The following is a 26,471-nucleotide window of genomic DNA, read 5'->3' as shown; positions in this document are numbered from 1 at the left end:
TGCACACAATCAAATGTTTTCGCCGAAAAATCGGTTTTCTTTTTTTCTCTCATTTTCCGCGCATAATCCCAACTTTTATTTGATTTTCGACAATTTTCCATCACCGAATGACTCAATTTTTCGCAAAAATTACGAAATTTCACTCATTTTCAGCCAAAAAATGCCGAAACGCGCCGTTTCTTTCGCCGACGACATCGAAACGAGAGTTTTTAAGCGGGATAAACGAGAAATTGAAGATGGAATATTGGATATTCCAATGGAAGAAGATGTGGTGAAGGAGAGACCAGGAAATGCGGATGTAAGTGGCTTTTTTTGCGAAAAAACCCGGGAAAAATCGAAAAAAATCGATATTTTTCAAAAAAAAATCGAAAAAATTTATTTTTTTGATATTTTTCCAGGAAGACGAAGAGGAAAAAAAGAAATTCCACACATTAGAGTCAGATGAAGAAGAAGAAGAGGATCACAAACGTCTAGATACCCGAAGAGTTGAAGGTCAAGAGGATTGTGGTGTGGATTTTGATGGATCTATTAAAATTACGGCTTTCAATATGAAAGAGGACGAGGAAGAGGGTCATTTCGATGAAACTGGAAACTTTATTTTCGATAAAAAGACAAAAGATGTTCAAGACGCGTGGTTGGATGGTATTGATTGGAGTTTAGTGAAGAAAAAGGCCGGAGATCAGTGGGAGGGCGATGAGGACAAGGTTCGACACGGGAAATGGAGGAAAAATCGAAGAAAAAATCTGATTTTTACGCGGAAATTGCCGAAAAATCGATTTAAACCTGAATTTTTCATTTTTAAATTTGAAAAATACGGTTTTACGCACTAAAATCGGAGGAAAATCGATCTCAGCCTGGATTTTGCGCCCTAAAATTGATAAAAGCTGGAAAAATCGATTTAAAAATAGTTTTTCTGGTTAAAAATTGAAAAAACCGAATTTTTGCACTGAAAATGGCTGGAAAATCGATTTTTACCTGACTTTTTTGCTTTAAAACTGACTGAAAACAACGGATTTTTGAGCTGAATTGGCGGAAAAATCGGTTTAAAAGTCGATTAAAAAACAAAATTTCCGAAAAAAAAAACAGGATTTTTGCATTAAAAATGGCTGGAAAATCGATTTTCACTTGTATTGTTCAAAAAAATCCTGAATGCTTGAAATTCAGAGAAATATTGCAAAATTTCGCGGAAAACTTGATAAAATCCTCCAAATTGACGAGAATTCTCGGAAAATGTAGCAGAATTTTAAAAATCCGAAGAAAATTCCAAATTTTTCACGATTTTTCGATTAAAAAAGTTTCAAAATGTGTCAGGGGTGGGCGGCATACGATTTTTTCCGGCAAATCGGCAAATTGCGGGAATCGAAAACTTCCGGCAAATTGTCGGAAATAAAAATTTCTGGCAAATTGGCAATTTGGCGGAAATAAAAATTTCTGGCAAATTGCCGGAATTGCCGGAATTGAAAACCCGGCAAATTGGCAATTTGGCGGAAATAAAAATTTCCGGCAAATCGGCAAACTGTCGGAAATAAAAATTTCCGGCAAATTGCCGGAATTGAAAACCCGGGAAATTGGCAATTTGGCGGAAAAAAAATTTCTGGCAAATTGCCGGAATTGCCGGAATTGAAAACCCGGCAAATTGGCAATTTGGCGGAAAAAAAAATTTCTGGCAAATTGCCGGAATTGCCGGAATTGAAAACCCGGCAAATTGGCAATTTGGCGGAAAAAAAAAATTTCTGGCAAATTGCCGGAATTGCCGGAATTGAAAACCCGGGATATTGGCAATTTGGCGGAAAAAAAATTTCCGGCAAATCGGCAAACTGTCGGAAATAAAAATTTCCGGCAAATTGGCAGATTGTCGGAATAAAAATTTCCTGCAAATTGGCTAATTGGCGGAAATAAAAATTTCTGGCAAATTGCCGGAATTGCCGGAATTGAAAACCTGGGAAATTGGTAAATTGGCGGAAATAAAATTTCTGGCAAATTGCCGGATTTGCCGGAATTGAAAACCCGGTAAATTGGCAATTTGGCGGAAATAAAAATTTCCGGTAAACCGACAATTGCCGCCCACCCCCCTGATTTCAATATAAAAATTCCTCAAAATTTCCAGAAATCCTTGGAAGACGAAGAGCCGGAGCCAATTACAATGAGTGATGCACGAAAAAAAGAAATTTTCGAGCAACTTGTCAACCTCCTGAAACCCAATCAAACAGTGGCTAAAGCTCTTTCAGAGCTCAAAAAGAAGAAAGGATTAAGTGCTGCTGAAGAACGGAAACTTCGTTGGGCCGCCAAAAAAGCCGGAAAATCATTTGAGCCAACTGATGGGCAGAAGGAAACTTCACAGCTCTCTGGGCTCGCTGATGAACTCATTTCTGCTGGAATTGTTCGTTTTTCACAGCTTAAAGTTCCAGAAAATTCATGCTACGCTCAATTTTTTGAAACGAAATTCATAAAAAACCCGCGCGAATGTCGAAAAAATTGCCAATTTTTAGCCAAAAATCGAAAAAAATTCAATTTTTGCAAGATTTAGACCGGTTTTAATTTAATTCGTTTGTGAAAAATGCGATTTTTTCACAAAATTCGCGCTGAAAAAAACTGGCAGAGTGCAGATTTGCCGAAATTATTCAAATCCGGCAAAGTGCCGTTTTGCCGGAAATGTTCATTTTTGGGAAATTGCAGATTTGCCCAAATTATTCAAATCCGGCAAAGTGCAGATTTGCCGGAAATGTTAATTTTTGGGAAATTGCAGATTTGCCCAAATTATTCAAATCCGGCAAAGTGCAGATTTGCCGAATATATTCAAATCCGGCAAATTGCCGGTTTGCCGAAAATATTACAATCCGGCAAACTGCAGATTTGCCGAAAATATTCAAATCCGGCAATTTACCGATTTGCCGAAAATATTACAATCCGGCAAATTGGCGATTTGCCGAAAATATTTTTCTTTAACCCGAAAATTTAGATTATTTTTCTTTTAGATCAATTTCTTCCGGTGTTTTGATGAAAAATGACAATTTTCAGCTAAAATCTGAAAAAATTCGGATTTTTCCAATTTAAAATACTTTTTTTTTTCAGTGAAAAACGTAAAAATAGCGCGCATTTTCATTGCGAAAACCTATATTTTTTCACAAAATTTTGGTGAAAAACATCAAAAATAGCGAAAAATGAGCATTTTTGTTAAAAAAGTTAAAAAATTTCGATAAAAAATATGAAAAATTCCAAATTTTGGCCAAAAAACTCAAAAAAAAAATCAGAATTTTAATTCCAGATGGACGCCTACGAATGGCATCGTGAGAAATTCAATTTCCAATTGCAAAAAATGATAAGTACAGCCGCTGATGAGTTGGATATGTTCTCTGATGAGCCAACTTCAACTGGAGCAGCAAGAGCAGCAGGAGCTCCAATGGAGCAAGAAGAAGAAGAAGCAGATGATAGTGTTAAATGGGAATATAAGGCTAATGAAGAGGCGAAAATTGAGGTAGAATAGTGGGAAATTCTACGACAAATTTGATATTTGAAAAGAAAATACTGGAAAAAATCCCAATTTTTACTGATTTCAGAGGAAAAAAAATAATTTTTTCAGTGAAACAAACTAGAATTAGCCAATTTTCTGCAATTTTGAGCAAGAAAATTGCAGAAAATATGGAAAAATCTACACATTTTCATATTTTTAAAGTAAGAAAATTACCAAAAAAAAAAAAAAAAAAAGTAAAAAAAAGAATTTTTTTGAATAAAAATCGGATAAACTTGGTTTTTGAACTTAAACATATTTATTCGGAAAATTCTCGAAAATTTTCAATTTTATTGCATTTTTAGAAGAAAAACATTAAAAATTATCTGAAAATTCACAATTCAGTCAAGACAAAGTCAAAATGCCTGAATTTTTGGTAATTTTGAGTTGAAAAATTGTTGAAAAATTGTCGGAAATTCTCGATTTTATACCGAAAAATCCTAATTTTTCAGCGAAAAAACGGACGATTTTGGCGAAATTCGTGTTAACAAAATAGTTTTTTTTTTTTTAAATGAAGAATTGATTTTTTTAAACCAATTTTTTGGGATATAATCAGAATAGCCTATTTTTAGCAAAAACTTTGAACATTTCCATGAAAATTTGGTGAAAAATGTCAAAAATAGCCAATTTTTATCCAGAAATCGAAAAAATTCAATTTTTGTTAGGTTTAGACCCGTTTTAATCGAAATAGTTTTTTCTTATTAAAATTCACGCTGAAAAATCCGGCAAATCGCCGGTTTGCCGAAAATGTGTTCGAAAAATAAATTAAAATATGTCAAAAAAATTTCAAAAATTTTTTTTTGAAAATTCTGAAATTTTTTTTAATGAAAAAAAGTCTCAAAAAAAGTAAAAATTTTTTCCAATTCCAGGGCCCGATTCCGACTTCAGAAATGATGGATCGCCAATCAAAAGGACTTCTTTCGGCAGAAGGTGTTGCCAGACGTTCTGGAACAAATGGACATTTTAATCCAGTTGCCAGAATTGATTTCGAGCTTTATTTGTAAAAACTCTCCTAAAAAACCTCTCCTCCTCCTCCCCTGAATTTTAGCAATTATATGATTCATATTTCATTTTTTTTTGTTTCATTTTCATTTTTTCCCCCATTTTTTTTTGTTTCTCTGAATCTCGTTTTCACTCTCTATCTCTCTCTCATCACTTAGAACACACATTCATTTCTCTCACTTTTTCCGCCTGAAAACAGCTGAAAAAAAGTCGGAAAAATGATTCGGTGCCGAAAACTTTTCAAATACCGAAAACTCGCTATTCAACATGATATTTATCACAGTTCCGATGACATTTCTCGAGGTTTTTTCAATTTTTTTTTGTAAATTAAATTTTTTTTTTCCCGTTTTTTTTTTGCCCTTTTTGGTCCTAAAATTGCATTTTTTTTCAAGTTTTTAACTTGAAAATTCATTTTTTTGGCCTATTTTCGCCCCTAAAACTGCACTGTATTATATAAAATCCCCAATTTTTTCCTTTTTTAAAAAAGCTTTTTTTTTTAAGATTTTACGGTTCCAAAAGCCGCTAAGTTTCTGCTGAATTTTCTGGGAAATTTCTAGATTTTACATTAAAAAACAAATTTTTTTTAAAATTCTAAATTTTAAACTTCGCTAAATTTCTAAATTTTGGTGTAAAAAATTAGAAGACAAATTTTTTTTTAACCGGTCATTTTCCGAAAATGAAACCTCTGGTAATTTGCCGGTTTGAATATTTCCGGCAAATCGATAAATTGCCGGATTTTAATATTTCCGGCAAATCGATAAATTGCCGGATTTTAGTATTTCCGGCAAATCTACAGTTTGCCGGTTTGAATATTTTCGGCAAATCTGCAACTTGCCGGATTTGAATATTTCCGGCAAATCGATAAATTGCCGGATTTTAATATTTCCGGCAAATCTGCAATTTGCCGGATTTGAATATTTCCGGCAAATCGGTAAATTGCCGGAAAATCCAGTTTTTTGCCGGAATTGAAAATATTTTTTAAAAAATTTTCAAGTGTAATTTTTATTTCATTTTAACTAGAAACTCTAGTTATAAACTAGAAAATGTAATTTTTGTCTAGAAAAAACCGGAAAATCCGAAAAATTCACGAATTTCCTAGAGAATTTTGAAAAAAAAAACCCCCAATTTCCAGGCTTCTGCAACCCAACATCAATGGCGGGAACTCGGGATTACGATCATTTGTTCAAATTGCTGATTATTGGAGATTCGGGTGTCGGAAAGAGCAGCTTGTTGCTCCGTTTTGCAGATAACACCTTCTCTGGTTAGGCATCAAATTTTCTAAGGGAGAAAAATTCAGATTTTCCATTAAAAAAATTTTATTTAAAGAAAACTCAGTTTTGACCCAAATTTCCCAAGAAAATCGGGAAATTGGACAGAAAAACGGCAAAAAACCAATTATTACAAATAATTTTTGTTTTAAAAATAAATTTTTTCTAAAACTTTTGGGTCAAAAATTTGTTTTGTCCGATTTTTATTTAAAAAAATGAATTTTTCCATCGAAATTCTGATTTATCCGATTTTTATATTTGAAAAAATAATATTTTTTGCTTAGAAAATCAGTTTTGAACTCAATTTTCCCATGAAAATCGCGAAATTAAACAGAAAACTTTGAAAAACGCAATTTTTTGCTGAAAGTAGTCAAAAACCTGTATTGCGCGGCTACAAAAATTCTGAGAATGCGTATTGTGCAACATATTTGACGCGCAAAATATAACTATATCTCGTAGCGAAAACTACAGTAATCCTTTAAATGACTACTGTACCGCTTGTGTCGATTTACGGGATCTCGATTTTTTGAAATGAAGTAAATTATTTATTTATCAAAATTAATAAGAAGCAAAAACGAAAATAAATCGAGCCCGTAAATCGACACAAGCGCTACAGTAGTCATTTAAAGGATTACTGTAGTTTTCGCTACGAGATATAGTTTTATTTTGCGCGTCAAATATGTTGTGCAATACCCATTCTCAGAATTTTGTGTTCCTATAATACTGAAAATAGCAATTTTACCAATAAAAAAAATTTTTTTTTGCAGAAAACTACATTACCACAATCGGCGTCGACTTTAAAATTCGTACAATGGATATTAATGGACAACGTGTCAAACTTCAGATTTGGGATACTGCCGGGCAAGAGAGATTCCGTACAATTACATCGACGTATGGCGGAAAACTTTTTTTTTTTTTTCAAAAAAAAAATTTGAAAAAATTGCAATATTTTATCACATTTTTGTTTGCAGAAAAAAGCCCAAAATTTGTGGTTTTTTTTTTTTTTTTTTTTGAAAATCAAAAAACTTTGTGGGAATTTTCAAAATTTAAAATTTCTATGAATTTCAGAGACAAATTTGGAGGAAAATTTCCGATTTTCCGGAAAATCGAAATATCTTCAACTTAAAATTCAATTTTTATCGAGTTTTGTATATATTTTAATGAATAAATTGGAAAATTATAAAAATCTCAAATTTTATCGAATTTTTGTTAAATTTCGTTGAAAAAGTAGAAAATTTACCAAAATTTTGAGATACTTTTAATGGAAAATCGAAAATTTTTTATTTTTTCGAAAAAACGAAAAACTTTTGTGGAAAATTGATACAATTTATTTAAAAATCGAAAATTTTTAGTTTTAGTTTTTTTCAATTTTAGTTAATATTAAAAAATTAACGATTTTTGCAGTTACTACCGCGGAACACACGGAGTCGTTGTCGTCTATGACGTCACAAATGGAGAATCTTTCGGAAATGTGAAACGGTGGTTGCAGGAGATTGAGAATAATTGTGATTCGGTTCAGAAGGTTCTTGGTAAGGAGCAGAAGCAGCTTTTCAGCTGAGCTAAAAAAAATTTTAAAATTACGATTTTCCTCCTTTTTTTTGAAAAGTTGAAAAAAAATGGAAATAAAAGGGTAATTTAACTCAATATCACTATAACTTTTTCCTCACGAGGGACGAGGAAAAGTGGTTTCTAGGCCATGGCCGAGGGGCCGACAAGTTTCAGCGGCCATTTATCTTGCTTTGTTTTCCGCCTGTTTTCTTTCGTTTTTCACAGCTTTTTCCCGTTTTTTCTTTTTCTTCTTTTTTTCTTCTTTTCGTTTTTTCTATCTGATGAATAAATACTTTTTGCAGATGCTAAAACAATTTCCAAGTAAAAAAATTATGTATTCAGTGGGCAAGCAGCGGTGAAAGTGGTCACTGCAATATGATGGATTACGGGAATACAAAACCTAAAATTTTTCTGAAACATGATAAATATGATGCTTAGATGCTGAAATTACCTGATTTTCATAACGAGACCGCTGAAAAAGTTTTGAGGTTTCCAAAATTCAACTTTTTTGGTGAAAAAGTAGAGATTTTCGTACAAAAAGTTGAATTTTGAAAACCTCAAAACTTTTTCAGCAGTCTCGTTATGAAAATCAGGTAGTTTCAGCATTTAAGCAGCATATGTATCATGTTTCAGAAAAAGTTTAGGTTTTGTATTCCCGTAATCCATCATATTACAATGCCCACTTTCACCGCTGCTTGCCCACTGAATACATAATTTTTTTACTTGGAAATTGTTTTAGCATCTGCAAAAAATATTTATTTATCAGTTTTAATAAGAAAAAACGGGAAAAAGCTGTGAAAAACAAAAGAAAACAGGCGGAAAACAAAGCAAGATAAATGGCCGCTGAAACTTGTCGGCCCCTCGGCCATGGCCTAGAAACCACTTTTCCTCGTCTCTCGTGAGGAAAAAGTTGCAGTGATCAATTTTCATAGTTTTTCGCGTTTTTTTTTTTGAGAAATTTGGAGAAATTTTGACAATTTTCCACATTTTTCAAGGTTTTTTTTTGAAGAAAATTACAAAAAATTAACACTAAAAAGTTCCGAAAATGATGATTTTTTTTAAATCTAATTTTTTTTTCAATTTTTTAATTAAAATTAACATTATTTAGAGATATTTTTCAAAAAAACCTTTAATTTTTTTCCGTATTGATTTTTTTTTTCAAAAATAAACAAATAATTCCGTTTTCAGTCGGCAATAAATGCGAAGAAAACGAGCGTCGAGTGGTTTTGGAGAGTGATGCACGTAATTATGCTCAATCGATGAATATCTCGTTTTTTGAGACTTCTGCCAAAGAGGACAAGAATGTCGAACCGGTAAGAACGAAGAAAATATTGAATTTGGGAATAAAAATACATTTATAGTTGAAAGTGGCAAATTACAAAAAAAATTAAATTTTAGAATTTTTCGGTTTAAAAAAATATAACAAAATATATTTTTCCGAAAAAATGTTTAAATATGATTTTTTTTTTAATTTTGGAAAAACCAATAAAAATGGCAGAATTTTTTTTTTGAATTCCCGCTGATAGTGAAACTTTATTCTTCAATTGTTCAGACATCATTCTGTAATGAAAACTTGGTAATAGGAAATAAGTTTGCTGAAGCTGCTCAACAATTAACTTAAAGGTGGGGTACCGAAATTTGAGACTTTACTTTTTCAGATCCAAAATGGCCCAAAACTACCGAATTTCGTAATGAGACGTTCTGAAAAGTTTTCAAAAAAAAGGTATGGCGGCTCAAAGTTTTGGAAAAAATGGCCTATTTTTAGCTAAAATCTTAAATTTTGGCAACTTATCGGTGTCGCATCGGTTGAGACGTAATTTTTATTTGATTACCATTTTTTAATGCATGTTTTGGCATTTTATTAGGTGTTGTTTCGTCGATTGAGATGTTTTTTTGGCCAAAAATATGATACAATTTTGAGTCCCCCTTGGCCAAAAAAACATCACAATCAACGAAACAACACCTAATAAAATGCCAAAACATGCATTAAAAAATGGTAATCAAATAAAAATTAAGTTCCAACCGATGCGACACCGAAAAGTTGCCAAAATTTGAGATTTAAGCTAAAAATAGGCCATTTTTTTCCAAAACTTTGAGCGGCCATAGCTGTTTTTTTGAAAAATTTTCAGAACGTCTCATTACAAAATTCGGTAGTTTTGGGCCATTTTGGGTCTTAAAAAGCAAAGTCTCAAATTTCGGTACCTCGCCTTTAAAGGTGGTGAAATTTTTTAAATTGTTTTAATAGACTCAAAATTGTCTGAAAACACCGAATTTCATAATGAAACTTCTTGAAAAATTCTCAAAAAAAAGTTATGACGACGGCTCAAAAAGTGGCCTAAATTTAGTTGAAATTTGAAATTTGACTTGTCAAGCGGCTGGAAACTAACTTTTTTGAAATTACCGTCAAATTGTGAGTATACAATGTAATTATCTTGCGTTTTCAACTTGATTTAGGTTTTTTAAAGTCGATGGACGGCGAGATTTGGTTAAAAAAATTAAAAATCTCGCCGTCCATCGACTTTAAAATACCTAAATCAAGTTTAAAACGCAAGATAATTACATTGTATACTCAAAATTTGACGGTGATTTCAAAAAAGTTAGTTTCCAGCCGCTTGACAAGTCAAATTTCAAATTTCAACTAAATTTAGGCCACTTTTTGAGCCGTCGTCATAACTTTTTTTTGAGAATTTTTCAAAAAGTTTCATTATGAAATTCGGTGTTTTCAGACAATTCCGAGTCTAATAAAGCAATAAAAAAAATTCGAAAAGCGTAAGGATTGGAATAATTCAAAAAATGTTTTTTTTTCATAGAGTTTCAGTAAAATTTTCAGAAAAATTAATTTTTTCCCCATTTTTTCAGATGTTCACATGCATCACGAGCCTCGTTCTGACCGCCAAACTCGCAAATCCCCAGTCGGCTTCAAAGGATCAGAGCCGCACGGGCGGTGTATCTCTCAAGGACAATTCAGGAAGCACCAATCAGAAAAAGAAGTGCAAATGTGGATAAATTTTTCGTTTTTTTTTTTAATTTCTCTCACCATCATTCTCTATATTGTTTCACTTTGTACTATCATCAAAAATCGCAAAATTCTCGAATTTCCCCTCCCCTCTCCCCTGCCTTCCCGCATGTGCATATACAACAGTTTTATTCCCAATTTCCAAATCGATCGACTGCTTTTTTTTTTGGCTTTCTATCTGTTTTCCCCTCCTTCCTAAATTACTAAAATATTTAACTTTTTGACGAATTCTTTTCAGGAAATTGTTTTAAAATCCAAAAAAAGAAAGCTAATTTTGTGATATTTAATTTAGAGAAAAATTTAGTTGAAAAAAAAAAATAAAACTAATTTTTTTTTAAATACTAATTTTTGTTGAAAATTCCCATAACTTCATAATTTTTCCTTTAAAAAAATTTGGAAGATTATATATTTTTTAAAGTTCTAAAAAAAACCTTAAATATTTTAAAATTCTAATTTTTCCTAAATATTTTTGTTTGAAAATTAATTTTTTTTCGTACAAAATTTGATAGAAATTCCGAAATTTTCACTTAAAAAAATTAAAATTTTCTCTCACTAATTTTGGCCAATTTCAGAATTTTTTCGAAAAATCACCACTTTTTGTTTAAAAAAAACTCAATTTTTTCCAATTTCTTTGCCTAAATTTTCTAGAAAAATTCCCATTTTACAAATTTATCCAGAGGAATGGATTTTCAATTAAAATCTTGAAAAAAACTAAAAAGTAGAGAAAATTGGAAACTTTGGTGGGTTTAAACGTTAAAAGAGATTAAATTTAAAAAAAAAGGGAGATCGAATCGAATAATTTGGGTGGATGGGATCATTGTACAATATAAATAGAAAAAAAGGAAGAGTTCAATTGGGATAGAAAAAAAAAGTGAATTTTTTTTTTTGATAAGGTAGATAGTGTGGGTGGTGGCGGGAATTTGAAACATTTTCAGAGACAAAAAAATATTCAAAATATGCATATATTTATCCATGTGTGGTGTCATCCTCAACAAAATCGTAAGCCTGTTCACGAGTGACCGAATCAATGTGAGAGACCTTGTTACGGAAACGAACTCCGTAGAATTTTTCGGCGGTGGCGAGCAACTCCGGTCGGAAGGTGGTAGTGACGAATTGTGCCTGATCCGATAGAGATTGAATCATGTCTGCAAAAAATTGTATTGAAATTCAAATTTTTAAATTAAAAAAAAATTATATTTTTTTGAAATCAAAATTAAAATTAGAAATTTACCAATTTTTTCGAAATTAAAAATTTTTTAAAGCAAATACTGCCCCCAGAATTTTTCTTAATTTTTGGTTTTTTTTGTTCAAATTTTCACAAAAAATCGATGAATTAATTTTTTGAGTAATTGTTTTTTTTTTGAAATTTGGTTTTGAAATTTAATTTTAAAAAATTTTAATTCGAAATTTCCTGCAAATAATCAGAAAAAAATTAAGTTTTATAATTCGCTAATTTTTGGTTAAAAAACACTCAATTGTTAAAAGTTTTCTAAAATAATTTTTTTTAAAAATGCTACAAAAATTCAAAATTCAACGAAAAAAAAAGTGCCTACCAGCCACAGATTTTCTGTGTTGAGCATCGAGAGCCGCGTCGATTTCGTCAAACAAGTAGAATGGAGCGGGGTCGCATTTCTGGAAAAAAAATTATTTTAATTTTTTGCTGAAAATTTTAATTAAATTTTTTTTTGTCGAAAATCCGATTTTTTCTCGCAAAATTGATAATTTTTAGTGTAAAAATATAATAGAAAATAACAAAAAATAAGAATTTTTGGAATTTTTTTTGATTAGAAAATTCAAAATCACTAGTTCATTTCTTTGAAAATAGCTAAAATTCCGGAAAAATTATTATTTTTTTGCGAATTTTCACGTAAATTCAATATAATTTTTGCAAAATTTTAGAAATTTGTTGAAAAATTTTCAAAAAAAAAAAAAAAAACGGAAATGTTGGAAAATTTTTACAACAGAACATTTTTTAAATCATTTTTTTCCAGTTTTTTCGCTAAAAAAAACCTAAAAATTACCTGAATCGAGAAAATGATAGCCAACGCAACAAGAGACTTTTGTCCACCAGACAATTGTGTCATTTCACGTGTTTCTGAATCTCCATCATCTGATACAAAGGAGACAAGTACAGAGATTCCTTCGTACAGCTCTACTGAATTGATACCTTCCTCATCGTCACGTTGCTCACGGGCTCTCATTTGCATTTTTCCGCGGCCTGGAATGTGAAACGGGAGATAATTGATCAATTTCCGGGTTACTGTAACTTTGTAGGTACGCAAACACCGCGACTACCGTACCCCAATACAATACGCAAACACTGAAGAAAAGCTTTAAAAATTGGGTTTCCTGCTGTAAAAAGAGTTTGTGTGCTCGTTTTTTGTTCAGAATTTGAAAAAAAAAATGAAAAAATGACCTGAAAAGAGTTAAAATTTGAAATTTAACTTGTCAAGCGGCTGGAAACAATTTTTTTTTTGAAATCACCGTCAAATTTTAAGTGTACAATGTAATTATCTTGCGTTTTCAACTTCATTTAGGTATTTTAAAGTCGATGGACGGCGAGATTTTCAAATTTTTAAACAAAATCTCGCCGTCCATCGACTTTAAAATACCTAAATCAAGTTTAAAACGCAAGATAATTACATTGTATACTCATAATTTGACGGTGATTTCAAAAAAAGTTAGTTTCCAACCAGAGGTGGGCGGATATTTTTTCGGATATTTTCTAATAATGAATTTATCAATAAGTATTGATGTAGTTATTCTGGAAGAAATGTATCCGAACAAAAGAGTAACTATTAAGCAACATTTTAATATGATAAAACCTAGAAAAATTCTACAAGTTTTCTGTATAAATGATATGCAAGTCCATTATCCGATATCCGTAATATCCGTAATATCCGATATCCGATGTTGCTCGGCTAATAAGTTTTAAGGTCTCGGTAAGGAAAACTTGTAGAATTTTTCTAGGTTTTATCATATTAAAATGTTGCTTAATAGTTACTCTTTGGTTCGGATACATTTCTTCCAGAATAACTACATTAATACTTATTGATAAATTCATTATTAGAAAATATCCGAAAAAATATCCGACCACCTCTGTTTCCAACCGCTTAACAAGTCAAATTTCAAATTTCAACTAAATTTAGGCCACTTTTTGAGCCGTCATAACTTTTTTTTGAGAAGTTTTCAAAAAGTTTCATTATGAAATTCGGTGTTTTCAGACAATTCCGAGTCTTTAATAAAGCAATAAATCAAATTCGACTACACCACCTTTAAAAATATTTTTCACAAAAAAATATGTGATGTTTTTATCGAATTTTCAGGAAATTTCGTGAAAATTCGGCGAAAAATCCTTTTTTTTCTGTAATCCTTACCATGCGGCACAAGTTGCTTGAAAACTTGTTCAAAGTTCTTCTTGACCTGCTTAAACGTCAAATCAATCGCCTCGTACTTGCGATTTTCGAGCACTTTGAGAAGCTCCTCGATTGACTGAAAAATGCGGGAAAGAATTAGGGGAAATCTCTTAATTTTGAGCACTTTTCGCTGAATTTAAGTCAATTTTTCGCGAAAAATTATAGCTCAAAAACACAGGAAAAAGGGACTTTTCAAAGGTTGATTTCCAGTGGTTTCTAGACGCTTTCCCACAAAAATAGCAATAAATTTGCTCAAAAATCTCAGAAATGCTCTGCAATTCTCAAACTTCGAACAAACGAATAGAAAAAATTTAAGGTAATTTTCGCTAATTTGAAGTAGCTTTTCAGAGAAAAAAAGCTCAGAAAATCTGGGAAAAACCGGTTTCCGTAAGATTTTTATTCGAATTTTTACGAAAATTGCAATAAATTTGCTCAAAAAACTCGAAAATTCTCGAAATTTTCTGAATTTTTCTACTTTTTTTCCAAATTTTCGATATTTTTCCCTGCACAATTCGCCCCTCTCACATCTTCACTCTTCTTCTGTTCGGCCATTCGTTTCGTGAGCTCTTCCTTTTGTGACGATGCAGTCATATATTGATCCAACGCCTTTTTGTTCACATTCTCATACTTTTTCAACTCATTTACACACTCGAGCAGCTTCTTCTCCAGCTCACGAGGCTTCACGTTTTGCCATTTCGAGAATGTATCCGTTGGAAGGGCACCGAGAAGGCGCATCTACAAAATTCGAGGAATTTTTTTTTGAATTTTTCACGAAATTTTCTCTTCAAAAGCTTCAGAAAAATGAAAAATTGAATTTCAAAACGACTTTTTAGCTATAAAACTGCTTGAAGCCGATTTGAGCACAGAAAAATTTGAAAATCAACACATTTTCCCACATAATTTCGAATTTTCAGCTATATTTGCCTAGAAATTCGATAAAAACTCAAAAAATCGAGTTGAATACGAATTTTTAGCTCTAAAATCTGTTAATGCACCGAAAAATGAAAAAATATGAGGATTTTATCGAACAATTCGAAAAAATTGAATTTTCAACACAGAAACGTGCAAAAATACGAAAAAAAAATTGATTTTCCACTAAAGCTCTAATTTTTCTTTTAAAAAAACGAAGAAATTGAATTTTTCTTCTAAATTTTCAGCAGCAGCATTTTTTCAAGTTTTTAAAAAACGCCTAAAACTTGAAAAAATGCTGCTGCTGAAAATTTATCAGAAAAATTCAATTTCTTCGTTTTTTTAAAAAGAAAAATTAGAGTTTTAGTGGAAAATCAATATTTTTTTTTTCGAATTTTTGCACGTTTCTCAGTTGAAAATTCAATTTTTTCGAATTTGTCGATAAAATCCTCTTTTTTTTTACATTTTTCGGTGCATTAACAGATTTTAGAGCTGAAAATTCGTGTTTAACTCGATTGTTTGAGTTTTTATCGAATTTCTAGGCAAATTTAGCTGAAAACTCGAATTTTTTTGGGAAAATGTGATGATTTTCACATTTTTCTGTGCTCAAAATCGGCTTCAAGCAGTTTTATAGCTAAATAGTCGTATTGAAATCCAATTTTTGAGTTTTCATCAAATTTCTAGGCAAAGTCTAGGCAATTCGGATTTTTTTTTCAATTTCCGCGAAATTTTTTAGGCTTTCAATCATCAGAAAATGGGATTTGACAAAAAATGGATTTAAAAAAATGGAAATTTATCGCCAAATTTCTCAGTTTCTTCCAGAAAAAATTGACTTCTAGGTGGGGCTTTATCGCAATTTTCTTATAATTTGTACTCCCAAAGGACAGTTGAACGAAAAAGAAAACGCTGAAAATTCGAATTTTCACATTTTTCTGTGCTCAAATTGGCTCCAAAAATTTGGCTCGGAGCACAAATTTTTTGTGAAAATTCAAATTTCTCGCTAAAAATGTGTCTAACGTCATTTTTTTTCGTTTTGATCGAATTTCTATATAAAATTGGCTGAAAATTTCCAGTTTTTCTACTGAGCTCCAAGAGCACTTCTAGAGCTAAAATTTCACGTTCGAGTGAACTTTTTCGAGTTTTGCTCGATATTCTAGACAAAATGTGCTGATTTTCAATTTTCTGTGCTCAATTGGCTCTCTTTTGGCTCCAACTTCTTCAGAGTCTGAAATTTCGTATGAAAATTGATTTTTTCGAGTTTTGATCGAATATCTAGACAAAATTAGCTGAAAAATCGAATTTTCATATTTTTATGTGCTCAAATTGGCTCAAATTTTCGTGAAAATTCAAATTTCTCGCTGAAAATTTGTATGAAACATTTTTTTCGAGTTTTGATCGCATTTCTAGAAAAAAGTGGCTGGAAATTTCCAGTTTTTCTACTAAGCTCCAAAAGAGCACTTCTAGAGCCAAAATTTCACGTTCGAGTGTACTTTTCCGACTCAAAATTGCTCCAAGAGCCACAAATTCCTCTCATTTTCTACCTTTTTCAAGCTATCCTCTCTCTTCTGCTTAACTTCATCCTCTTTTGCTGTAATTTTATCATATTGCAGCTGGAAATCCGCTTGCTGCTTCTCCAAATCTCGTTGTTGCTCCAAAACATTATCAATATTAATCTGAAGAGCCTTCTCTTTTGTCTCATAATCTTGAAGTTCTGAAATTGCAGTCGCCAGTTGTTTTCGGGTGGATTCCATTCTCGTGAGCAGTGATGTCAGTTGAGCATTCGCATTTTCAAGTTTGTGCCGGCGTTCGTTGTCGGAAATGTCGTCGACTCGCTGCAAAAAAAATTTCGGATTTTTCTGGAATTTTTAACTAGGATTTTGACACATTTTCACCCTATTTTATTAAAAAATGTTACAATTTTCAGAAAAAATACGAGAAAATCTGAAATTTTGTGGGCAAAAATGATTTATTTTTTGTTAGAAAGATGAAAATTTGCAACAAAAAAAAAGTTTCTAAATCTGCCAATTTTACGATTTTTCGAGAAATGTTTGGAATTTTCAACCGATTTTTTTTTCGAAAAATGTCGTCGATTTGCTGTAAAATTTCAGATTTTTTTATAAATCTTTAAAAAAATACTTTTTTAAAAATTCAAAAAAAAATATAGCCAATTTCATGAAAAATGCAACAAAAAAAATATCAGAAAAATGCTTCAGAAATCTTGAAAATTTTTAGAAAAATTCTGAATTTTTTGCTCCAGAAAACTCGCGTATCCCGTACCGCAGTGAGGCTCTCCTTCGTTTTGTACAATTTCTTTGTCAAAAGATTCTCAATCGCATTTTTTCGATGCATAAGATCCATTCGTCGACGCGACACCGTTGCCAGTTGCTTTGTCATTTCGTCCACTTTTTTCTGCAAAAAAAACATTTTTAATTTTATTCAATTTTTTTTCATGATTTTTAGAGGTTGAAAATTCAACTTTTCTAGATTTTTTTGATATAAAAATTTTTTATGTCAAGTTTCAGAAATTTAGGAGCAAGAAAATGCTCTTTTTTCAAAAAAACATTTTGGCAAGTTTTTTAGAGCTTCAAATGCAATTTTTCGTGATTTTTTGTTTATAATGAAAGATTTTTGTCATGTTTTTGAGGCTATCGATGTAATTTTTCAAAAAAAAATTATTAGCAAAAAAGTAGTTTTCGCCGAAAATATTCTTTTTTGTTCTTAAAATTTAATCGAAAACTCAGAAAAAAATTCCGAGTAATTTTTTAATTTTTTCGGAGAATTTCAGCCAATAGTTTTTCGTGGTTATTTTCTGATGAAACTCTACTTTTTTCAAATTTTTGAAAACATTTTTTTTTAAAACACATCGGAGCAATAACATATAAAATTTCGAGGCTTTTTCACACAAAAAAATTGAAAATTTTCGGTTTTAGAGGTTGAAAAATGCAATTTTTGGATCTACTATTTATTTAAATCTACATTTGATCGAAAATTTCGGAATTTAAAAAAAATGTAATTTTATAGGTTTTTTTCGCGCAAAAATTTCAGAAAAAAGCGGTTTTAGATGCTAAAAAATGAATTTTTTGAGTTTTTTTCAACAAAAATCCGTTTTAGAGGCAAAAAAACTCAATTTTTCGTGATTTTTTCCATTAAAAAACTCAAAAAAAAAACTCTTTCAAAAAATGTAATTCCCGTACCCTTAGCTTCTTAACAGTCTGCTCTTCATCAGAAGTCAACTGTGAGCTCATATTCGATCCAATCTCCTGCTCAAAGTTCTCCTTTTGAGCCAAAAGCTCTCGTAGATGATTCTTAATCCCGAGCAGTTGATCCTTTTTCGGCTCTTTTGTGCTCGTAACCATATAGAATTGCTGACTAATCGCATTTTTAGCCTCCGTGAGCTCTCGGTGCTTCCGGTGAAAGTCTCCAATCTGATTCTCGTGCTGTTGCATACGATTTCGGATCTTTTCCGCTTCCTGTGTCCTCTCTCGAACCATTTTCTCGGCTTCTGCCAAACTTTTCTGCAGCTCGGCGAGCTCTTTCGTGAATCGATCTTTCTGAGTGTGAAGCTCGAGTTTACTACGCTTTTTGTCGATAAATCCTCCCGTCATTACTCCTTTCTTCGACATTTGATCTCCGTCAACTGATACGACGTCGAATCCCTCGTTACGAAGATCACGAGCAGCTTGATCAAGAGTTCGGACGATTATCACGTTCGCTGTGATTGATTTGAACACTTTATCGTATTGAACCTCGTAATCGATCACATCAGACATTGGGCGAGCGTTCTGGAAAATACTTCCGCATCTCCGGTGACTACTGTGAGCTATTGGCAATTGAAAAGCACAAAAAATTCGTTTTTTCCAGTTTATTTCGTGGAAAATAACGGATTTCAAGCCGAACAATCGCTTTTAACTCACACAAGTCACAACATTCGATTTTTTAGAGCATTTCAAACTAAAAATTCTAAAAATACATAAAATTTTCACCATTTTAAATTAGATTTTTTAATTAAAAACTAGCAAAATATGGAATTTTTTCTCGGAAAAGATTCAGCGAAACATTGCAAAATTTATTAGTTTCTGGGAATTTGCAAATTTATTGAGACTAAAATATGTGTAAAATCAGAATTTTTCGATTAAAACTGGGAATATCTCAATTTTTCTAGATTTCGAAGCAAAAATAACAATTTTCTTCCATTTTTAATCTAGAAATCAGAGAAAAACGGGAAAACTTGAATTTTCCAGTTAAAATTGAAAATTTGGGCATAGCTTCCGCATCTCCGGTGACTAATGTGAGCTATTGGCAATTGAAAAGCTCAAAAATTCGTTTTTTCCAGTTTATTTCGTGGAAAATAACGTATTCCGAGAGCCGAACAATCGCTTTTAGCTCACATAAGTCACAAATATTCGAGATTTTATGGAATTTTGGATTTAAAATAGTGCTAGAATCGAGTTTTTGGGAAATTTCCAGCGAAATATTCAATTCTCGCCGGGAAACCTACCGAATTATTGGACAAATCGCGTTGTCTTGGCGCCGACACACGGTTCATCGGGAAGAAATTAATCTCGCCGGGCAGTTGCATTTCGTTGAATTTTCGGAGGATTTTCGTGGCGATTCTGAAGAAAAATGGGTGAAAAACGTGGATTTTTGCTTTTTTTTTAACGCTAAAAAAAAAAAGAAAATTGAAATTTAGAACAGAAAAACAGAAAAAAAAATGCTGAAAATATCGGAAAAATTCTGGAAAAGCGAATTTTTTTTTTGGAAAATTTTTCGCTTTTCAGGTAATTTTCCAAAAAATTTTTTCGAATTTTTTCTGTCAAATTTTTTGGAATTTTCTGGATTTTTAAAGGAAAATGCCTCAATTTTTCTAAATTTCTCGTATTTTTTCACGAAAACCGTACCGATCAGTCTCGACGACATGATAGAAAAGTCGATTCTGTGCAATAACCTCGACAGCTGTCCTAAACATATCCGGAACTTCTGCCAACTCAATGACAGTACCATAATATCCATTGATGACGTCATCGTGTTGTCCATTACGATTATCGTGTTTAAACTCTTCAATTACTTTACGGACTCCTGTGATTCCATTGTATACTGGCTGCAAATTGGCGGGAATTTGAATTTTTTTTAGAAGTTTATTGCAAATTTTGTGAGATTTTTCAAAATAGTTGAAAAATTATAGATTTTCTGCATTTTTTTGCAAAAAAAAGCCTCTAAACAGTATTTTTTAGATTTATTTCTGTGAAAAATGAAAATTTGGGCATAGCTTCCGCATCCCCGGTGACAAATGTGAGCTATTGGCAATTGAAGACAGAAAAATGCGTTATTTTCCAGTTTTTTTCGTGGCAAATAACGTATTTTCCGCCGAACAATCGCTTTTAGCTCACACAAGTCACAAAAATTAAAATTTATTTTAAAGTTGATGGAAGTTGATGGAAACTAGGCAAAAATTTAAATTTTTCACCAAAATTTTCATAAAATATTTTCAACATCTCGAAATTTTTAAATGTCATCAGTTCACCAGAAATTGTTTTTTTTTAAATTTAATTTTTCTGAAAATTCGCTATTCTGGGAAAAATCAATTTTTTCCACTGAATATTCGCTATTTTCTCTGTAAATTTAGGTAAAATCAATTTTTTACAATTTTTAAGATCTAATTACCCTTTCGTTTTTTTTGTCAAATATTTCAGTGAATTTCAGTCGCTTTTTGATTGAAAAAAATAATTTTTACTGAAAAAATTGCCTATTTTCTCGTTTTTTTCTCAAATTTCTACCGAAAATTTCTTTTTTTTTTCACTAAAATTCAGCTATTCTCTCTCTAAATTTTTAGAAAAATCCTTTTTCAGTAGCTTTTTCAGGTACTAATTACCCGTGCGACAATACGTCTCAATTGATCATTTGCCGCTGAAATATCCTGTTCGGTATTGCCAATTTTGTCTCGAATCGCCTTTTCTTCACGGGCGGCCGTTCTGAAAAAATACTCATTTTCCACAATTTTTCAGGGAAATTTTCAGCTTTTTCACATACTGTTGAGCCACATAAGCCGCATCGTATTCCTGTTTCAGAGATGTCGATTTAGCGGCAAAAGTGTCCATTTCGTAGCGATTTTCGTCGATTGTACGGCTGATACTCTGGAAAAAATTTGAATTTAGAGGGATTTTTAGTTAAAAAAAAGGGCATTTTCAGGTCTGAACCTCCCTGGAAGCTCGGATTTTTGAGCAACATTTTTTGGCATTTTTTGAATTTTTTATTCAGAATTTCCAATTTTCCCGGCTCTTTTGAGGTTTTATGACAAAAAATTCGAATTTTTTAGGTTTACAAATCGTACCGATAAAAACGGCCGAAAATGTTCACATTTTCATCCTTTTTTCGTGTTCTTTAGGTAAAAATAGTTGAAAATTGGTGGAAAAAAAATCCAGAATTTCAAGGAGTTTTTTTTTCCGAATGAAATTCAAAAATTTCCGAATTTTAGGCTTTTAGGGGGGATTTTTAGGATTTTTTGAAGTAATTTTTTGGCTTAAAATATGAAAATTTCGCGAGTTTTAGCTCAATTTTAGGCCAGAAACGGTTGAAATTTTCAAATTTTCAGCGAATTTAGATGAAAATCGCTGAAAATTGGTGAAAAAGAATGCGGAATTTTAAATTTCAGCACTAGAAAATTCATTTTCTGAGTGTTTTAGCTAATTTTTGGCTGATGAACGGCGATTATTCGATATTTTTAGGCCGAAAATTATCAAAATTTTACATTTTTAAGTAAATTTCAGTTAAATAAGTCAAATTTTCAGCCAAAATTTCAGCCGCTTTTCTCTCACCTGTATCTCATTATTCAGCTTCTCGTCTTCTCGTTCAACATCTGCCAATTCTTTTTGAATCGTCTCTTCTCTTTCCTTATTATCAGCAATTAATCCAGAAATACGACGAATCTCGTTACGAAGGAACTTATCACGATCATCGACCGACGAGAATTGACTGCGTTGGCCCTGTTTTGCGAGAATCTCTTTTGCACGGGATTCGTCAATTCTGATGTCGGTTTTCAGACGGGATTCCTCTTCCAGAAGCTTCTGTAAATTGGATTTGGGTTAAAGTTTTTGTTTCAAAATGAAAATTTGGGCATAGCTTCCGCATCTCCGGTGACTAATGTGAGCTATTGGCAATTGAAAGGCACAGAAATCCGATATTTTCCAGTTTATTTCGTGGAAAATAACGGATTTCAAGCCGAACAATCGCTTTTAACTCACACAAGTCACAACATTCGATTTTTTAGAGCATTTCAAACTAAAAATTCTAAAAATACATAAAATTTTCACCATTTTAAATTAGATTTTTTAATTAAAAACTAGCAAAATATGGAATTTTTTCTCGGAAAAGATTCAGCGAAACATTGCAAAATTTATTAGTTTCTGGGAATTTGCAAATTTATTGAGACTAAAATATGTGTAAAATCAGAATTTTTCGATTAAAACTGGGAATATCTCAATTTTTCTAGATTTCGAAGCAAAAATAACAATTTTCTTCCATTTTTAATCTAGAAATCAGAGAAAAACGGGAAAACTTGAATTTTCCAGTTAAAATTGAAAATTTGGGCATAGCTTCCGCATCTCCGGTGACTAATGTGAGCTATTGGCAATTGAAAAGCTCAAAAATTCGTTTTTTCCAGTTTATTTCGTGGAAAATAACGTATTCCGAGAGCCGATCGCAATCGCTTTTAGCTCACACGAGTCACAATAATTTGAGATTTTATGGAATTTTGGATTTCAAATATTGTTAGAATCGAGTTTTCGGGAAATTTGCAGCGAACAATTGCAAAAATGACATTTTTCTGGAAAATATCAAATTCTTTGAGATCAAAATATGTGTAAAATCCCGAAATTAGTGATTTTTTTTTTGAATAACTCCTACCGATTTCTGTCAATCGAGTTTATCTTAAGCCTTTAAGTCGTAAAATTCTAGAAAAAAAAACCGCTAAAAGACTAAATTTTCACTGAAAAAAACTGAAAACAATGAGCTGAAAAGCAATGTTTGCTGAAATCTTTACAGAATATTTTCAAAACCCCGAAAAGCTCGAAAATTTGCCAGAAATTGGTTTTTTCCCCATTTTTTTAATTTCTACTGCGAATTTCAAAAAAAAAAACAAAAGTCAATTTATGCTTAAAAAAATTCCAATTTTTTAAAATAGATTGAGAAGGCTGGAAACTCTTACAGCATATTCAGGCTTAATCGTATCGAGCTCCTCCTCGTTCTTGAAAATCTCATCACCGACACCTTGAAGCGAGTGTTCCGCGTTTTGACGTCCCTGGCGTTCTCTGAAAATAACTTATATATTTTTTGTTTAAAAATCGGTCAATTTTGGTAATTTTTTTAGCTCAAAATTTTCCGCGAAAACAAAAAACGCTGAAACTCTAAAATTGGTTTTTAATGGATTTTTAGGTGAATGTCTGATAAACTGGTAAATTGAGCTTTAAATCAATGATAATGAAAAATTGGAATTTTTTCTTTAAATTTGTATTGATAATTTCAGCAAAATAAGCACATTTTCCAGGCTTTTCCAAGATTTTAATGAATTTTTCCAGGAATTTACTAGATTAAAAGTAGCAATTTCAGTAAAACATTCACATTTCCACTGCAACTTTTTCCTCACGAGGGACGAGGACAAGTGGTTTCTAGGCCATGGCCGAGGGGCCGACAAGTTTCAGCGGCCATTTATCTTGCTTTGTTTTCCGCCTGTTTTCTTTTGTTTTTCACAGCTTTTTCCCGTTTTTTCTTATTAAAACTGATAAATAAATATTTTTTGCAGATGCTAAAACAATTTCCAAGTGAAAAAATTATGTATTCAGTGGGCAAGCAGCGGTGAAAGTGGGCATTGTAATATGATGGATTACGGGAATACAAAACCTAAACTTTTTCTGAAACATGATACATATGCTGCTTAAATGCTGAAACTACCTGATTTTCATAACGAGACCGCTGAAAAAGTTTTGAGGTTTTCAAAATTCAACTTTTTGTACGAAAATCTCTACTTTTTCACCAAAAAAGTTGAATTTTGGAAACCTCAAAACTTTTTCAGCGGTCTCGTTATGAAAATCAGGTAGTCTCAGCATTTAAGCATCATATGTATCATGTTTCAGAAAAAGTTTAGGATTTGTATTCCCGTAATCCATCATATGACAATGCCCACTTTCACCGCTGCTTGCCCACTGAATACATGATTTTTTTACTTGGAAATTGTTTTAGCATCTGTAAAAAATTATTATTTATCAGTTTTATTAAGAAAAAACGGGAAAAATTGGTGCAAAACAAAAGAAAACACGCGGAAAACAAAGCAAGATAAATGGCCGCTGAAATTTGTCGGCCCCTCGGCCATGGCCTAGAAACCACTTTTCCTCGTCCCTCGTGAGGAAAAAGTTGCAGTGGCAATTTCATTAAAATATACGCATTTTTTTGCCAGTGATTTTCTCTCAAAAAAACCTTGTATTCTCCTCATTCAACGAGTCAATTTCAAGCTTCAACGTCATTTTCTCCTCAACCATTTTAGTTTCCTCAGCCTGAAGTGTCTCTTTATCCTCACGAAGTCCTCTTCCAAGTGATTCCAGCTTCTTCTTATCAGTTTTAAGCTTTGCCATTTCAGCAATAACATCATTCAACTGACTTTTCACATTATTATCCTTTTGATTCAGTTCAACTTTCTGTTCATCAAGCTTTGTTTTCTCTTTTATCGCTTCTTTATTTGTATTATCATACATTGTATATTCAACACTTCGCTTCGTTTTATCCAATTTCTGATATTCTTTCAAATCTTCTTTCTCGTTTTCAAGAGTTTGGAGTCGTTCGTCAATGTATTTCAGAAGGCCTTGGATTTTTTCCGTTTTCATCTCTGAAATTCAGGAAAAATCGATAAAATTTCAAGATTTGAGAATTTTTCTTCAAAAAAAAGGGTAAATTTGTGATTTTTTAAAAACATTTTTTTATGTAAAATTGCAGAAAAATCAATAAAATTCCCGATTTTGTGCACTGTTTTGTTCAAAAAAGGTTAATTTCAGATTTTTGAAACATTTTTTTTGAAAAATTTGAGAAAAATCAATTAAATTTCAGGTTTTGATAATTGTTTTTCTTCAAAAAAAAAAGGGTGAATTTTCGATTTTTTGAATTTTTTTTTGTAAAATTGCAGAAAAATCGATAAAATTTCAAGATTTGAGCATTTTTTCTTCAAAAATGTTAACTTTCTGATTTTTCAAATATTTTTTCTTGTAAAATTTGAGAAAAATCGATAAAATTTCACGTACCTATTTTCTTCGAACTATTTTCTTCGAAAAATTTCTTAAAACTCTTAAAAAGCTTTTTTTTTTTAGTTTTTTTAGCTAAATTTTTTTGAAATTTCTGAGCTTTTTGAATATTTTACCAGATAAATTTTTCGGTCGAAATACCAGATTTTGAGCACTTTTTGTCTTCAAAAATCTTCAAAAATCCAGTAAAATCGGTAAACTTCAAGCTTTTTTGAATGAAAATTTCAATAAATTCTGACATTTTCCAGAAAAACAAGCGATTTTTGTTGAAAATAGTCAAAATTTGGTGATTTTCGTAGCTTTTTGACAATTTGCAGTCATTTTTCAGATAGAAAATCAATATATAAAGGTGAATTTCCACTTTTTTGAATAAAAATGCACTAATTTTTGAGAGTTTTTTTTGAAAATAGTCGAAATATGCTGACTTTCGGAGTTTTTGGACAATTTCCAGTCATTTTTGCGCGACTTTGCAAAAGAAAACCAGAGTTTTGCTGAAAATGTGCAATTTTTGCATACTTAACACCAAAAACCATGAAAATTTGATGATTTTCCAGTCATTTTTCAGCAAAAAAAAATCATTTTTCTAACGTTTTCACCGAAAAAACAATTATTTTTCAGGTACGCACTGGTTTCCTTCAGGATTTTCAGACTTTCTTCCTTTCTTTCATCGTAAACTCGTGTTCCGGCGACTTCTCTCAGTAGCTTTAGCTTATAAGCGTCCGGCGAAGTGGCCAACTCGTTGATTTTTCCCTGTTTAACGATGTAATACGGGTTTGAGCGAGAAAATCCGGCGGATTCCATGAGATTTACCACCTGAAATTGAGGAAAAATCGATAAATCTCGAGGTTTTCCACAGCTGGAATACCTCGGCACGTGGCACCATTTTATTATCAATGTAATATTGATCCTTTTTCTTTCCAACTTGACGAACAATCTTCACTTCTGAATTTTCAAACGCCATTAGACGCTTTTCCGAGTTGTCAAAGGTGATTTCGACACGAGCGTGGGCGACTTTCGGTCCGGTACTCTCGTGAAGCAGACCAAGACGTTGTTCTTCTTTCAAATGAGCATATTCATCGGAAAGAACGAATTGAATCGCTGAAAATTGACATTTTTCAGCTTTTCCGCAGAAATTCATGCGGCTAACCATGGAAAAAATTGGATTTTCCCGATCCATTTCGTCCGACGACGACGTTCGAGCGTGGACTGAAGCCCGACACATTGGTGTTGTCTTTGTAGCTTCGAAAGCCGGTGATTCTCACCTGAAAATAGGGAAAAATCGATGAAAAACTTGGGAAAACTCACTTCTTTGATCTTCATCGGTTTATTGCATCAAGTGATGGGATGTTGACTGAAACATCGATAATATAGATGAGAAAATCGCAGAATTTAAGTCAAAAAAAACTTTTTGAATGAGGAAAATCGATGGAAATCGCAAAAAACACTGAAAATCAGCAAAAATAAATTTCAAATTCAAAGCGAAGAATTCGCGGGCGCGACCCGGGACTAGAAATCCCCACTCGG

The 26,471-nt window shown here is 32.0% G+C and overlaps 3 protein-coding genes across 4 annotated transcripts; 2 read left to right on the top strand and 1 right to left on the bottom strand.

Annotated features, from left to right (window-relative positions):
* Positions 1-153: 153 nt before the first annotated feature.
* Positions 154-4,980, top strand: teg-1 (GYF domain-containing protein). Its single transcript, NM_067054.8, has 5 exons — positions 154-298; positions 399-704; positions 2,108-2,380; positions 3,266-3,475; positions 4,378-4,980. Exons 1-5 carry the CDS (start codon positions 161-163, stop codon positions 4,510-4,512), a joined length of 1,062 nt encoding a protein of 353 aa, NP_499455.2. The 5' UTR covers positions 154-160; the 3' UTR covers positions 4,513-4,980.
* Positions 4,981-5,642: 662 nt separating this feature from the next.
* rab-35 (Ras-related protein Rab-35) lies at positions 5,643-10,562 on the top strand. The gene is made up of 5 exons (NM_067053.7): positions 5,643-5,771; positions 6,546-6,669; positions 7,183-7,307; positions 8,515-8,639; positions 10,186-10,562. The coding sequence occupies exons 1-5, from the start codon at positions 5,663-5,665 to the stop codon at positions 10,330-10,332; spliced, it is 630 nt and encodes a 209-aa protein (NP_499454.1). The 5' UTR covers positions 5,643-5,662; the 3' UTR covers positions 10,333-10,562.
* A 399-nt stretch (positions 10,563-10,961) lies between these two features.
* smc-3 (Structural maintenance of chromosomes protein 3) lies at positions 10,962-26,305 on the bottom strand (the record flags this gene model as incomplete). 2 transcript variants are annotated; one of them, NM_001268189.4, is made up of 19 exons in its annotated part: positions 10,962-11,487; positions 11,896-11,974; positions 12,364-12,560; positions 13,720-13,834; positions 14,284-14,493; positions 16,209-16,499; positions 16,945-17,076; positions 17,862-18,449; positions 19,166-19,280; positions 19,566-19,765; positions 20,537-20,636; positions 20,695-20,798; positions 21,480-21,728; positions 22,868-22,970; positions 24,133-24,538; positions 25,574-25,760; positions 25,813-26,045; positions 26,095-26,209; positions 26,253-26,305. In NM_001268189.4, the coding sequence occupies 19 exons, from the start codon at positions 26,265-26,267 to the stop codon at positions 11,309-11,311; spliced, it is 3,618 nt and encodes a 1,205-aa protein (NP_001255118.1). The 2 variants fall into 2 exon arrangements, with proteins under 2 accessions (NP_001255118.1, NP_001255119.1); NM_001268190.3 differs by lacking the exons at positions 16,945-17,076; positions 17,862-18,449; positions 19,166-19,280; ... (8 more) ...; positions 26,095-26,209; positions 26,253-26,305 and having other exon boundaries at positions 11,309-11,487; positions 16,209-16,418.
* Between the last annotated feature and the right edge of the window lie 166 nt (positions 26,306-26,471).

This window comes from Caenorhabditis elegans, chromosome III (assembly GCF_000002985.6).
Source record: "Caenorhabditis elegans chromosome III".
In the NCBI taxonomy this organism is placed as follows: Eukaryota; Metazoa; Nematoda; class Chromadorea; order Rhabditida; family Rhabditidae; genus Caenorhabditis; species Caenorhabditis elegans.
Note: the sequence above shows the minus strand (reverse complement) of the source record. Positions and strands in the feature narration are given on the sequence as shown.